Here is a 14,006-nt window from a genome sequence, read left to right as displayed (position 1 = left end):
TCTGAAAAATGGTTTGAGCGAATCCATGCTGGCTCCGGTGTAGGAACGGCTGAGTTATGCCATCCACACCCTCCAAGTTACATTTGTTTGCTTGTCTTTAATGAGAGATAATAAGAGATTATATTTTAGCTTATTACCTGTTGCTCGGGTTTTTGGCTTGTTGAAAGGCTAATTAACCTTCCTGCAGGGATGCTGATGTTGATGTGAATGATTTTTTTCTATTTTATCTGTGTGCTGGAGCTCCTCTTAGCATCTTTTTTATGGCTTGGCTAAAGCGCCCGCAGTGTTATCTGAGGTTTCGTTGGATGGGTTCCTTGCGAAAGGAATGGGATTTGAGTAGCAGATAGAATAAACAGTGGGTTGTTCTAACAAGAAGTGAGCAGGGATTGCCACAGGATGGCTAATGAGACTATTGGGTAAGGCCGAAAATATTTCGCCATTTGTGTTGTTCTGCTCAAGTGTCTGGACATCTTGATTAGAAACATTATGGAAATCCTCTGCTAAAAGCTCTCCCGGCAGAATTAAATAACCATATTAAAGAAATGCACATCCCAGTAGCAACATAAAGCCATAAAACTCAGAACTGCCACCAGTGCAGAGAAAAGCTCCTGGCCTCGGTGGGGACAGCCTTCCCAGAAGATGATGCTCTGCTTTGCTGATGGCAAAGCAAATAAAGCCCAGAGTTCACAAGCAGGCTGAGGACATTCCCATCCCCAAAATAAAGATGGGGCTACATGTCCTTTCTGCGCCTTGGCACAGGTCCTTGCGCAGCTCAGTGCATCGCTGTACCTCTCAGGTAGGAGCTGCCAGGGTGGGTTGTCCCCTATGGGGACTGCCTGCTTGATTCAGTGGGGTTTGGGCTGCTGGGGAGAAAACAGAGCCCTTGAGTCACACAGAAACATCGTTGCGCAGGTAGGACCTCTGGAGAGCATCCAGTCCAACCCCTGCTCAAGCAGGGTCAGCCGGAGCAGGTTGCCCAGGACCATGTCCAGTTGGGCTTTGAGTGTCTCCAAGGATGGAGACTCCACAACCTCTCTGGGCAACCTGTGCCAATGTTCACTCACCCTTGCACTAGAACATTTTTTTCTTATGGTTAAACAGACTTTCCTACATTTCTATGTGTGCCCTATCATGGGCCACCACTAAGAAGGGTCTGGCTCTGTCTCCTTCGCTCCCTCCCATCAGGTACTTATACACATGGATAAGATCCCCCTGAGCTATCTCTTCCCTGGGCTAACCAGTCCCAGCTCCCTCAGCAAAGGTGGTGCGTGTTTTGTCCAAAATAAAACCGTGCCCAACAGCACTGCCTTTGAGGAGAAGATGGGTAGAAGCTGCTGCTTTGGCCAAGAGGCAAGGGAGAGGCTTTGCACGCAGCCATCCCCTTGCCTGCTGCTCAAGGCATATCCCTCTGCACACAAAGTCTCTCTGGGGACAGATTGTGCCGCTGGGATCTTGGCACGGCTGCAGAGTTAGCCGGGCAGAGAGAAAATACCGGAGCCGCCGGGATTTTTGAGTCTAAATTAATTAGAACTGTTCCCACGTTAAGCTCGGAGAGGCTGGGGGGGCTTGCACAAGGTTTGGGGCGGGAAGGCGTGATGCGGGGCAGGGCAGGGGGCTGCGGGAGCAATGGGGAGATACCGCCTTTCATCCTTACAGATGGGTGCTCCCAGTTCCTCCATCCTAGCTGCTCAAATAATATCTGATGTCTTTAGCAAATGCCTGTGTCTGATGTCTTTGGTTTCATGGCAGCACTGCCTGGTTTGAACCATGGCTTGCGTGGCCAGGATGTTTGCTAAGGTAAAAAACTCTGACTGCCTTCCCATTTCCCCCTCCTCCTCTTCCTCCTCTCTCCCAGGCAGCACATTGGGCTGCGAGAGGGGACGCCACAGAAATGGGCACTTTACCCTGGGAAGGTAAAAGGAGGCAGTGTGATGCTGCGGTAGCTAATGCTGCCTTGCCTCTCCCCCTCCCTGCAGTAACAACAACCCCTACGCCTCCTTCGGAGCCACGCTGGCGCGGGACGAGGAGCAGAACCTGTGGAGCACCCCGCACGACGTGACCCACACAGAGGCGGATGACGACCGGGTGCTGTACAACATGATTGTGGTCAGGAACCAGCTGGACAAGGACTCAGAGGTGAGGCGGTGCTGTTCCTCACACTCGGGTTTCACTGTGGACCAAGGCTCGGTGCTTTCATCGGATGCTTTGGCAGTGCCTTTATTTAAGCACCCATTAAGCTGCTATAAAGACCCCCAAGTCCCCCAACATGGCTCACGTAGGCATCGGGTCCTCCCATCTGCTCCGTCACCCTCCAGATGTTATCCTGTATCTGGTGTGGATCCATCTGTAGCCATCTCATCCCTGGGAAGCTCGGGGATGTCTCCGGCAGCTGAGCCAGGAGAGCCGCCCTGAGCTGGGCTGCACGATGCCCTGCAAGCACCTCTACCACCACCACCCGCAAATGTGTACTGGTAGCACTGGGACCGCCAGCTCAATTTCCTAGCTTCACAGGCTGCTTTTTTTGTCCAATATGTCCCTGGTTTGGCCCTTCTGTGATCAGACTGGCATTAGCCCTGCCGGCAGTGGCGTTTGCCCAGCAATGGCAGCGCCTGGAGCTGAGCTGCCGCTCCGGTGGCGCATCAAGTTAAATACTCCTCTTATGGGTAGTACGGCAATTACCGAGAAGCGGAGAACTGGCACAGCTCTTAGCGCAGAAGGGAAAAATCATCGCTGTTACATAAAGGCTGTTTTGCAGCCCTGATTTCCTTTGCTAAAGCACTTCTGCGCAAAAGAGATTTCAGCGGCCTGATTAAGAGCAGGGTGTAGCAAATAGTGACACATTTTCCCGTCTCTGATCGCTTTTAAGACTTCAAAATGTTTGCATAAAAGCCTGGAGGCTTCACATTTCATTTCAACATGATCTCACTTCATCCAAGAGACTGCAAAACTGTAACTCTTCCTCCTATGATGGTCCCCTTAAACCACAAGCTAGCTCAGCTTTCACGAGAAGCCTTAAACTCCAGAGGTACAGCTGAGATCAAAATTACAATTTTTAAAACTTAAAATGAGATAATGCAATCCTTGTATACAGTTGGCCAGAATCCCCATTTAATGTTTGGGGGTTTTTTTTGGTGGGGATTGACTTAATCGTGGTATTTACAATGGATGGGTTTGTAACAACGTTTTCATGGCTGCATGTAACCTTTACAGCTATCGCAGCTGTAACTGAAGATACCCTCTTCCCTCCCCAGCACTGCTTTCTCTATTTTGCGATTGCTTGTCTTAGGGAAGACAGGGAGCCTCATCCAGCCCAAATTGGCTGAAGGAAACGAGGACAACTCCATTTAGAGGGCTGTGCCGGTCCTGGGCTGCTCAGAGCTGGGTGTACTTCAGGGCAGCGCTGAAGCTCCTCATTTCAGCCCGCACCCAGTCGAGCAGCCTTTTAGCTTGATTTAGGGTTCATTAAGAGGCAGGCCTCCTAAAAGCTATTATTATTTATAAAACGGTATCATAAGTGGACGGGCTGCTAAAAAGACGGCTCCCTGGGCAAGGGAGCGTTGTGTGTCAGCCTTGCTCACGTTGCAAGGAGAGCATCAGTTGAGCAAGAGAGCACTCCTGCGCCTGCTTGTCCTAAAGGCAGCGTGCCTGCTTGTCCTAAACGCAGTGTGCCTGCTTGTCCTAAACCCAACGCTTTCTCTCTGCCTTCAGCATGTCCGTAGGGTTTTTAGCGGGTCTGTGCAGTCGCCATGCCTGCCAGTGAAAAAGGAAAGTACAAAGAGCACGGGGCTTCCTCTCCACAACGAATGTAAGATCACATATTCTTGTTTTTTATGCAGTGCAATAAATAAAAAAGCCTGAGGAGTACATCAGGCCGACTTTGAAGAAAGCCAACCCGTGGTACACATGGTTTGAATTATGGCACAGTGCCCTGTGCAGCTAGTGATTGCCAGCCTCTCTGCTGTCTCTCTTTTACAGCTAGGGAAACTGAGGCAGAATATATATAAACCCCACAAGCTGCTGCAGTTTCCAGCTGCAGCTTTTTCTGCATGGCAGAACAGGGAGGGACTTGGCCAGGAAAGCCAACATTCCTGTGTTCGGCCCCGGGTGCCGAAATCTCTCCTTACTCCAGTGAGCATTTTAAAACTAGGCCAGATTGCGTTGCCCTCCCCTCCTAATGAGGCTTCAGCCCTGAGAGAGAGAAAGAAGTCTAATTGCAAAACAGCACTGGGCTGCAAAAGCCGTAATCTGCTTTGGGAGCTGCTCTGCTCCCACAGTCCCCGGGGAGAGCGTGTGGATGCTGCAGGACAAGTTTATGCAGCACAAGCGTTACAAAACCATAGGTCCTTTTTTTTCTTTTGGTTAAAATTGGATTGAAAGGAGAACTAGTCCCTGTATTTCTGCTCCTTCATTTAACAAAGAAATTTCAGCGTGCTGTGCATTTACTGTGTGTGCTTTGCCATTCCCCACCTTTATCTTTGTGATTTCCTAGCGCAGGACTTTGGAAGGATCCCAAAGAGCAGGTCGCTCTACGTTATGTGTGTTTTATCTGTATGGCACCATCCTGGCCTCAAACCAGTATCGCGTTTTTCTTAATCTGGCTAACCCATTTCTGCTTTCCTTTTTTTTTCTTTTTTTTTTTAAAATGGTTGTTCACGTTGTGACAAGGTGCTGTGAGCTAGGACAGGAGAAGTGGTGGGCCAGGATGCAGTGGTGACATCGGCACAGTGCTGGAGGTCAGCTGGCGTGGTCCATGATGGCCCTCTCCTGGCCTGGGCACCTCTGCACTGAGGATCGGTGTAAATCAATAAACCAAACTGTGTATGTGAAGGGCCAGGCGCGCCAACACCGAGTGTACCCTGTAGCTCAACCAATTTTCTGCGTGTTAGATCATTTGTGGTGGGGCTGCCAGCAACTCACAGTGTTGGTGTCCTCCCTTGGAGTCACCTCCTTGCCCCCATCATGGGGCTGGACCCACAACTGATCTATGTGGAGCCGTTTCTCTCCCTGCCCCCTCCCTACAGCCCCACTCTGGGAAAGTTGGCAACTCCAGCCCAAACTCAGTGTGACCTTAGCTTGCATAAGGATGGCAGGGCTGTTCCACCCCGCTCCTCATTGAACCAGGGCAGCAAGCTCTTCAAAGCAAGCACCGTGACGTCCCAGGTGCGCCCTGTTTCACACCCACTTGCTCATCCTGCTCGGTGCTGTGTGCTGGGAGTGACGGCTCACGGGGCCGTTGGCTGTGGTGCAGCCTGCTGGAGCACCCAGCGGGTGCCAAGCCCACCGTGCAGTAGGTACATGAGGCAAGATTCGCTGGAGCCTCCTAAAACCATGAGGACTGAGCAACTTGCGGCTCCGCATTTCTCTCTGCTTGAGGCTGATGAGCACAATGTGCTTGGATGTGCTTTCGGAGTCAAAGTGTGGGCAAGGGAGGGTGTGTGCAGAGAAAACCAGAAAAGCCGTAGCTGAAGGGCTGGCGTAAGGGGGCTGGTAAAGCTGATGCAGCCTTTGGAGATCAAAGCTGTCATCAAAGCTTTTGAAGGCTGGGGTCAACTTTTCAAATATGGAAAAATTTTTTTCCTGCTCCTGCCCTGCAGCGTGATCGAACCTGTTGTGGTGTAAAGTAAAACCCCAAATCTGGAGGTGAAATGGGGACCTCTAGGAAAACAGGATGTTATTTAAGATGCTGCATAGATACAGGCCAAGTCACTGTTCCAGCACGTACCCTGCTAATGCTAAGAAAAGCGTTTTACGGGGAAGGGGGATTACTGTGCCTCCAATGTTGACAGCAAGAGCTGGGCTTATTTGGCTTATGTGCGCAGTGTGGCAGATGCCACCCTCCACGAGGACCAGTTTGTGGTGGCCCTGGTGCCTCAATGCGCTCTGATGGGGTGCATGGAGTTACCCAGCCGCAGGCAGAGAGCCTGAGCTGTTGCACCAACACTGGCTTCAGAGAAGGAGCTAGGTTTAGGGCAGCTGTGGACAGAAATTAAAGGTGGGTTTTTGCATTATGATCGAGGAAAAAACACTGTCTTATGGCTTGTCGTAAATGCAGTGTTTCTTTCTTCTTTTGGCTTATTCCCTTAGGGAAGGTGGGATCATAAACCCCACTAGCAAAGGCAATTCCTCAGCCTGCATCTCTGCTGGGGGCCTGGCTAGCAGGGCTGCACTGGCATGATCCTCCTGACAAGCCCATTAATAAGCTGACAAGGCCTATTTTTCTGCTTCCTCCTGCTCTCCTACAGGATTATTCTTTTTTAAACACATTACAGAGAAGGTCAGTATTGCGACACACTGTTGCTGGGGCATAGAGAGGCGATGGGATTTGCCCAGAGTTGGGGATGCTGGTTAGGGAGCCCAGAACTGACCCACTTAATACATATGAAAAATTATTTATTAACTTCTGCATGCCCCTCTTAAAACTGAATCCAATTTAAGCTTATTCTAAGCTGAGATGTCGGTCGATGGCTCAATGTATGAGCGTGGATCTAGAGTTTGTATTTGCTCAACTCCTTCCTGTGGGGCCAGTCGTAGAGCCAGAGGAGGAGCATCCCTGGATGTGGCGTGGTACCTGGGCTGGTATTTTGCAGTCTTTCCCCGATAACTCTGTTTTGACCTCATTTCCAAAATAACTCTTGAACAGATCGCTGACACCAATTGCTTTCAAGGGAATAAAGGAGAAGGCTTTGGTAGAGGATTGCTTTGGCGACATGAGGAAGGCTACCTACTAATTAGGAAATTTCCGTACGAGCAGGGATGAGAAGTTGGAAAGTGCTTGCCTGTTCTCTTGGCACATTCTTTCCCAGAGCTCTTGGTTATGTACCAACCTGGCTTATATTTCATGCCCAGTATTTCCTCACTTCCATTTGGCATTTGCAAATTTAGTATGTCACACTGGAGAGTCCAGGGAAGTTTTTCAGGTAAATATTTGAAGGGCTGAGCGCTCAGAGGAGAGAGGCAACGGCGTTTCCCTGCTGCTCCCGGGATATTCTTGACTCATGCACAAAGGGTTTTCTCAAGCCTCCTCTGGCATATGTTGTGCCCTGCTATGTAGGTTTAAAAGGACAAAACTGGTTGCAAAAAACAGGGCTAGGAACTGCAACCTGCTTTGGTTTCCTGTGGTTAATTCAGATTTTGGCAAAAGGGTATTTTTCTTAAAGGATTGATTTTGAATGCATTGCTGGGATGTCCCAGACCCATAGAAACACTAAGAGGTTTGGTGAAGACCAGTCTCCCGCTGAACGTTCCCAGTACTGTGCGCAAGAAGCCTCCTCGCCGCTCCAGAAGTTACATCCAACTAGGCAAGAGGCAGGACAGGGAACGAAGGTGCACAAGAAATGCAAAACGAAGCTAAGTTTTGGGAGAGAGCTGCTTGTCCCATGCCTGCACACAGGCTTGGGCACCTCGCTGGAAGGGGCTCTGGGGGGGAGCCAGCCTGGGATGCGGCACAGAGGGCAGCCTGCTCCGGCCTCGCTCTGCCCAGGGCTGCCCAAGCACCGGCGTGCCCTGTCCTGCATCGCACCGGTGCCCTGGTACGCTGCAGCGGTCCCTGTCACAGCTGCAGCGTGGGCTGAAGGAGAGCGGGGTTTGGCGTGGAGCCCCCGCTGCCTGCCCTGGGGCTGCCCGGCAGCGGGTGCTCAGCAGCCTCGGCCTCGTGATGCCGCCCGGCCCTGACCAAACGCTCCCTCCGCAGGTCACATCTTGGTGACTCATGGGGAACACCCTCCCCAAAGTCTCTGATGTTGCCCATTCCTATGCGGAGATGGGCAGGCTTTGCTCTTCCTCTGCTGTATAGTTAAAGGGAGATGCTTTGTAGAATAATTTTGGGGGTGGCAGGATGCTCTTAACTATTTCCCTCATTAAAGCAATACAGAGGATAATCCCCTGCCCACAACCTTTGGGATGTCTCTGCTACAAGGAATCATCCGGGAAAATTCGGTGCTTTTTAAGGCTGATGCAGCACAGGGCATGAGTCCCTTCGAGAGCTCAACCTGGAGCTGCCCAACCTCACCCCGGTAATCTCTGCTGTCTCTAGTTGCTTTTCAACAGCTGGCACCATGTGCAGCATCCTCCTCCCAGCTTTCTCTGGAGAAACATAAATACATTCAGCTCCACACCCAGGCGAAAGAAATACCACCAAAACAAGAGGTTCCCCCCCCGGAACCACCGTTAAGCATAGTTTTCTGTACTAAAGCCACTCCTTTGCACACTCCCCAAATTCTTCATCGACAGGACACTCTTAGAGATCCCCTGGGACTAAATATGCACCATATTCACTTCCATAATGCAACTCAGTAACTACGACGTACAAGAAAGCCATAACCTAGATTCCCTTAAAACAAAAATAGACAAGGGAAAACATGCTGCTGTTAATCCAGAGAAAATCAGGAGCAGCTTCCCTGCATGCTAAGCACCGCTCCCCATTTAGCTTAGCGAGGAGTCTGGCTCACTACTGCAGGGGGTGAATCCATGCAGCCCTGAAAGCTGCTGCACGGCAAGCTGCGTTTCGGGGAGGGGAGCATCTTTCCCAGGCCCCCGGCTCACTAGTTCAGCAGCGTGAAGCACGCCTGGAATCACAGCAGCCGTGTCTTGATGGATTGTCTGCATTAAAGCACTTGTTTATCTCCGCGGGAGGGCAGAGACACGCAGCTTGTTTCCCCACCAGCATGCCCAGACTGGTTTGTTCTCCTTTCTGCTTATACCGTGGGGTCACGAGCAGGCTGAGATGTTTTCGAGGGATCCCTGCCAGTGGGGACCGTGGCACTGGGCAGCTTTTATTCTCTTCCTTTAAAACTTTCAAATTTGCAATAAACTTCCCACAAACCTTTAATACAATAAACCCCCTCTTTTCTTTTTCACTGAGAGGAGCTCAATTCCTAGCTACGAGCTGGTGTCACGGGAGAGAGGAGTCTTGTCCCTGCCTCCTTTCTCTAGCGAAGGGCTGAAGAGGCGTTTTGATGCCTTGCGCTGGCAGCCAGGTGCCCTCCTGTGCAAACAGAAAAGCTGTTTTCAAGTACTGCTGCAGTCAAGAGAGAAACAGAGCTCTGATCGGCAAAGCTAGCTCGTTGCGAGCAACAACACAAAGCTAAAAATGAAGGGGATTTTGCTCTCCGGGAGGGTGGGTGATGCAGAGCGAGTGGCTGCAGGCAGAGCCGCGTTTCCCCTGCTCTCCTGACCTGAATTCACCAGTGTCTTGACCCCGCTGGCTGCTTCTTCCAAAGCATAATCTCCAAGGGGTTCCTGAAACTATCGCTGAACAACAAGAAAACAGGCTCGTTGTTTAATTCTCTGCAGTCGTGGCATGTCAGCTGGGTTCAGGAAAAAACCACTAAGAAATCTCCAACTTTTTCTCAAATCACGTAAACTCTTTAAGGCAACAGGTATCAGAAAACCAGTGGGATTTCTAAAGCACAGCCTACCTTCATGGGTATTTGTACGACAGTATTATTTAACCCCTTTGAACCCAGCGCGTCATGTAGGAAAATCCCAGGGAGACGGCACAGATTAACACTCGTTTATTCTACAAGAGTCCATCTATGTAATCTGTTGCTGAGAGATGAGGTTAAAGTTGTTAGTGCAGGGAAATTAACTGAGTGATGTTATGACCCGCTGTGTGGATGCTTCTGTAAATGCATCCTTTGCAGTGTGTGCATTGATTAAACTCAGCTAGGAAAAGTACTCCTGCTTTTCTCGCAGAATACATGCATTTCCACAGGAATGCATACTTGTACAGATGTGTTTAATTGTGCTGGTATAACTTTAATAAATAACCTCAAAACCTTGCCCTTTAGGCGGTGTCCCATTATGCAGATATAAAGCTTGAGGTCAAGTGCAAGGATTTAAGCTGTATAGTTCAATGAGGCATTAACTGCATCAACTAGCAAGAATAGTTCTAATGTCAAAAGACTCCAGCTCAGCCCTCAAACATCCATGTGAATCCCTCTTCTCTGCTATTTAAAAAGGGTACCCCAGCCTTTAAAAAAGTCTATTTTTCTTTTTTCCAGTGCTTTTGAAAACCTGCCTGCTCCAGTTAAATGCCAAACAGAGGGCTGAGCAGTTTGGAGAAGCCATTTTGTATGTGTGACCATACTGAGAGCAGTTAACTTTTTTTTCAAACTTTTAGTTTCCCCGTGGACTATCATCAGCTGTAAGAAAATGTGCCATGCCAGTTTAACTGCAAGGATATGAAAATAAGGTGTTGCAATAGTTTATAGAAGGTCATTATTAATACGTGGTCGTGCTTTCTCAAGCTGTCAAAGGCCGAATAAGGTATTCTCACAACCTCAGCTTTTGATACTGGCAGGGGTGTCAAGGTTTGGGGTAAAGGGCTTTGGACCAAAGAGACTGAAGTGTCTCAAATGAACTACATTTGGAAGTTCATGTTGTTCTCCAGCCTAGGACAGCGTTATAATTTCCAGCACAGAGCTGGAATTATATTCTCCTTGTCTGACCGAGGACACCACTTTGGTCATCAGCAATGCCTAAGCTAAATTCTGTAATCCAATTTCAAGGTAACTGGAAGCCTGTTTTGTACACACAGAGAAGATACAGAGATGCTGTACCAAATGCCAAGCTAAAATATTTTATGCTGGTCAGTGTAATTTCTTCCAGGGGCAACAGCAGCCTGGCCATCGACCTTCACACTTATCCCTCAGAGCCAACAGCAACAGTTCAACTCTGGCTCCGTTTCTAAAAGCTGAAATTCCTACAAAAGCAGCGGAGACCTCCCCACATGCAAATTATTGAATATCTCTTATCCTTCTCCTTTGCAGGAATGGCAAAAGCTCAACTATGATATTTATACTTTACGGCAGACCCGAAAAGAAGTGAGAAACAGGTGGAAACACATTTTGGAGGATTTAGGTAAGCTAGAGGACAAAAGGATGTCATTTCAGTGGTACCGAACGAGAGGTCCCACGATGGTTGAGGATGGGAACGGCTCCACAAAATCAGGCTGGTAGAGGAGAAAGGGAGGAAAATAAAATAAGGTCGCTGAGCAATGCCATCGGGTAGCCCACGCGGCAGCCGAGAGCCTGCGGGAGACTCCCCAGAGCTCAGGCACGGCAGGGAGGAGACGGGACCACCGTGTCTGCAGGCAGTCAAAAAGCCCACGACCCATGATCAGTGGGAGAGCCTTTCAAGCCCATAATAGCATGCACACTCATCCATTTCAAGCTTCCTTGTGGAAACTTAGCAGGGATACCTGGGAGTTCACCCTGGATTTTTCTAAATGAGATAAGCGGGGAAAATTAATATTCCTTTCAGATTTGAACACAGATACCTCTATTTTCCTTCCTTAGCCCATGCCAGCTGATCAGAGCTAAAGCACCCACTTTGTTTGCTCCTAAGTGAATTTGAAATATTCTTTCACCGAATGAAATTGCTCAACAGTGGGCTTCCTCCTCCTGCTATTTCCTAGCCTGCAACCAGTGAACTGCACCCACCGGTCCTGTGTGCTCAGCTGCTGCTCCTCTGGATAAGGCAGTGGGGGGTGTGACCTGGTTTTCCCAACTGCATTGCACACAGCGCGTGACACTCAGGCCAAGGAGATGTGCCGTGCCGGCACATCAGCTCGGTGACTTGCATCATGCTCTGGAGGTGGTTGGCAGCTAATGAGAGGAGGATGTGCGAGTCAAGCACACTTGTTGGGCTGTTCAAGGCTATTATCACTGGGAGCAGAAGAGATGGGTATCTCAGCCGCTCCTGCCCTACCTGCCATTCTGGCATCTGGATGGGAAGAACATTATAAATTCACGACTAGGTATCAGCGTTCATCTTCACCCAGGTGTTCGTGCAGCCTGTACAGACCAAACGCGGGAGGGATCACTTGACATCTTTACGTCTGTTACTGCACGTTGACAAAGGCTCTCCCACATCTCCCTCACATCTGCAATGGCTCCGGAGCTGTTTTGCAAAGGGTGGGGAAGCTCAAAGCCAGGGATCATTTGACCTTAGTGAAGATAGATGTGCAACCAGTAAGACCTGCTATCTTTTGTTATCTAGACCTGTGCTTTAATCATAAGACCACCGCTCTTTCCCCATAAGTGTTTTCAGGTGAGACGCATCACCAGCAGCTCCCTGGAGCTGAACAAAGAGTTAATGGTAGCCATCACATTTAAAGATCCCTGCATTCATTCTCCTCTGCCTTTCCTTCCATGGATACCCTTCCTGTAAGAGATGCTGACTGCTACAGGAACAACTACCCATGCATTCATTACTGCTGCAGGTTTTTTATCACTGTTACCTCCCAACAACATATAGGCGTAGTCGCTGGGGTGCTGAGAAGCCCCACCAGCCCTGAAAGCTCTGGCAGCATCAGAAACATGCAAGAGCTGAATTCACACTCTGGGTGTGGATGTTCATACGCCTTCTCTGGAAAACTAGCAACAAACTTGCTCTGAATGGGTTTATGGTTTTTTTTCCCCACCAGCAAGCTCATACCTGCCCCAAGTGCAGACATGGGGCGTGCCTCAAGGAAACGCTAGTTTGTTTTAGCAAGTAGGGAACGCAGCCACCCAAAGTGGAGGGGGAATAAGGAACCTTGCAAGAGCCTGGAGGGCTCAGGGATGACCCTGCTTGCATGTTTGACTCATTACTGTAACACATCTCTTTCCCAGGTTTCCAGAAGGAAGCAGACTCCCTCTTGTCGGTGACCAAACTCAGCATCATCAGCGACTCCCAGAACATGGGCAAAGCCCGGGATATCCTGTTAAAGCTCTCCGAAGAGACAAACATCTTCCCGACCAGCTGGGAGCTTTCTGAGCGCTACCTCTTTGTGGTGGTGAGTAGCTCCGAGCATGCCTTCCTCCCCGTGGCCCCCATCTCTGCAAGTGAGCTTAAATGAAGGGGAGCAGATAGGTGAACTGCACCAGAGGATGCTCAAATACATGGTGGCATCTGGGGCGTCCCCATCAGTTGTTGCACTTGTAGCTTGGCTGTTCAGCTTCCTTGGAAATACCAGTGCTGTAGTACCATAAATTTGCCCCCCCAAGTTCCTTTAAGCCTGTGCAACTGGGTGCTCTTTCAGCCTGTTAACGAAGTGGGAAAAGGTCAGACCTAACGCCTGGCTTAACCTGAGGGCAGCTGTGGAGGGAGGACCCTGACCAGGGAGCTGCCCAAAGCAGCCCGTAGTGACTGTAAAACCCTGTTCCTTTGGCAGGATCGGCTCATAGCTCTGGACGCTGCGGATGAGTTCTTCAAGATGGCCAGCGTGATGTATCCGAAGAGACCCAGCGGGGAAAGAGTGGACGATAGCCAGAAGGCCCCGCAGTGCATCTCTGTCATGATGCCCTGAGGAACGTGCTTTGCTGGTGCGAGATGGACAGTGGGTTTCTTTCCCTCCGGGACCGGGCTCCTCTGCCGAGGGGTTAGCACAAGTAGTGCCGCTCCGTGTTTTCCTGCAGAGAAGCAAGTGGGCCGGCCAGAGCAGAGCGAGGAGGTCAGCGAGCCGTGCCCCATCAGGAGGGCACAGGAAGGCGGACGCTGGCCCCGAGGTGCTCCCAAGCAGAAGGGAGCAAGAACTGCCGTAGCATAGCCCCGGTGGGAGACCGCTAGCCTAGTAGTGTATGTGATAGGCACGAGGGGAACCTGCCGCGCAAGGCGTCGCTACCAGTAGCTGCAAAAGTTGAGATGCCTCTAGTTACAAGCGCTGCGAGGAGATCCACATTTCCACCTTCCGCTGGTACCTGCCACTGTCCCCTCCCTTGACCCTGCGAGCCGGGAGGACCAGCGAGGAAGGAAAAATACCTCAGTCGTCTACAACTCCATGACGTTTCTCTGTGCATGGGTCCTCTTCCCCATCCCCAGTCCGTGGCAGCCTCGCTGGGCAGGTCCCAGGGGATTTGGCAAAGAGGCAGGAGCAGCGAGTAGCCAGGAGAGGAGTTAGCGCTGGGCGGCAAAGCCTCGGACCAGTGTCACAGTTGGGTGCTGTGTCCCCTGCCATTAGTGGTTTGGACGTGTTTGTGTCAGGGGGTGCTCAGCCCAACATCTTAAAAGAAGGTAGATTTTAG

The 14,006-nt window shown here is 50.3% G+C and overlaps 1 protein-coding gene across 1 annotated transcript; it reads left to right on the top strand.

Moving 5' to 3' along the window:
* Positions 1–734: 734 nt before the first annotated feature.
* Positions 735–13,291, top strand: MREG (melanoregulin). The gene is made up of 5 exons (XM_009581926.1): positions 735–796; positions 1,977–2,136; positions 10,770–10,860; positions 12,615–12,778; positions 13,157–13,291. The coding sequence occupies exons 1-5, from the start codon at positions 735–737 to the stop codon at positions 13,289–13,291; spliced, it is 612 nt and encodes a 203-aa protein (XP_009580221.1).
* The last annotated feature ends 715 nt before the right edge of the window (positions 13,292–14,006 follow it).

Source organism: Fulmarus glacialis, unplaced genomic scaffold, assembly GCF_000690835.1.
Source record: "Fulmarus glacialis isolate BGI_N327 unplaced genomic scaffold, ASM69083v1 scaffold10187, whole genome shotgun sequence".
Lineage (NCBI taxonomy): Eukaryota > Metazoa > Chordata > Aves > Procellariiformes > Procellariidae > Fulmarus > Fulmarus glacialis.
This window is presented reverse-complemented; position numbering and strand designations above follow the sequence as displayed.

Coding starts and splice junctions, on each gene's coding strand:
- MREG (XM_009581926.1), top strand. CDS start 735: ATGTCCTTTCTGCGCCTTGGCACAGGTCCTTGCGCAGCTCAGTGCATC. Junction 797..1,976: donor TGCATCGCTGTACCTCTCAG/GTAGGAGCTGCC, acceptor CCCTCCCTGCAG/TAACAACAACCCCTACGCCT. Junction 10,861..12,614: donor ACACATTTTGGAGGATTTAG/GTAAGCTAGAGG, acceptor TCTCTTTCCCAG/GTTTCCAGAAGGAAGCAGAC.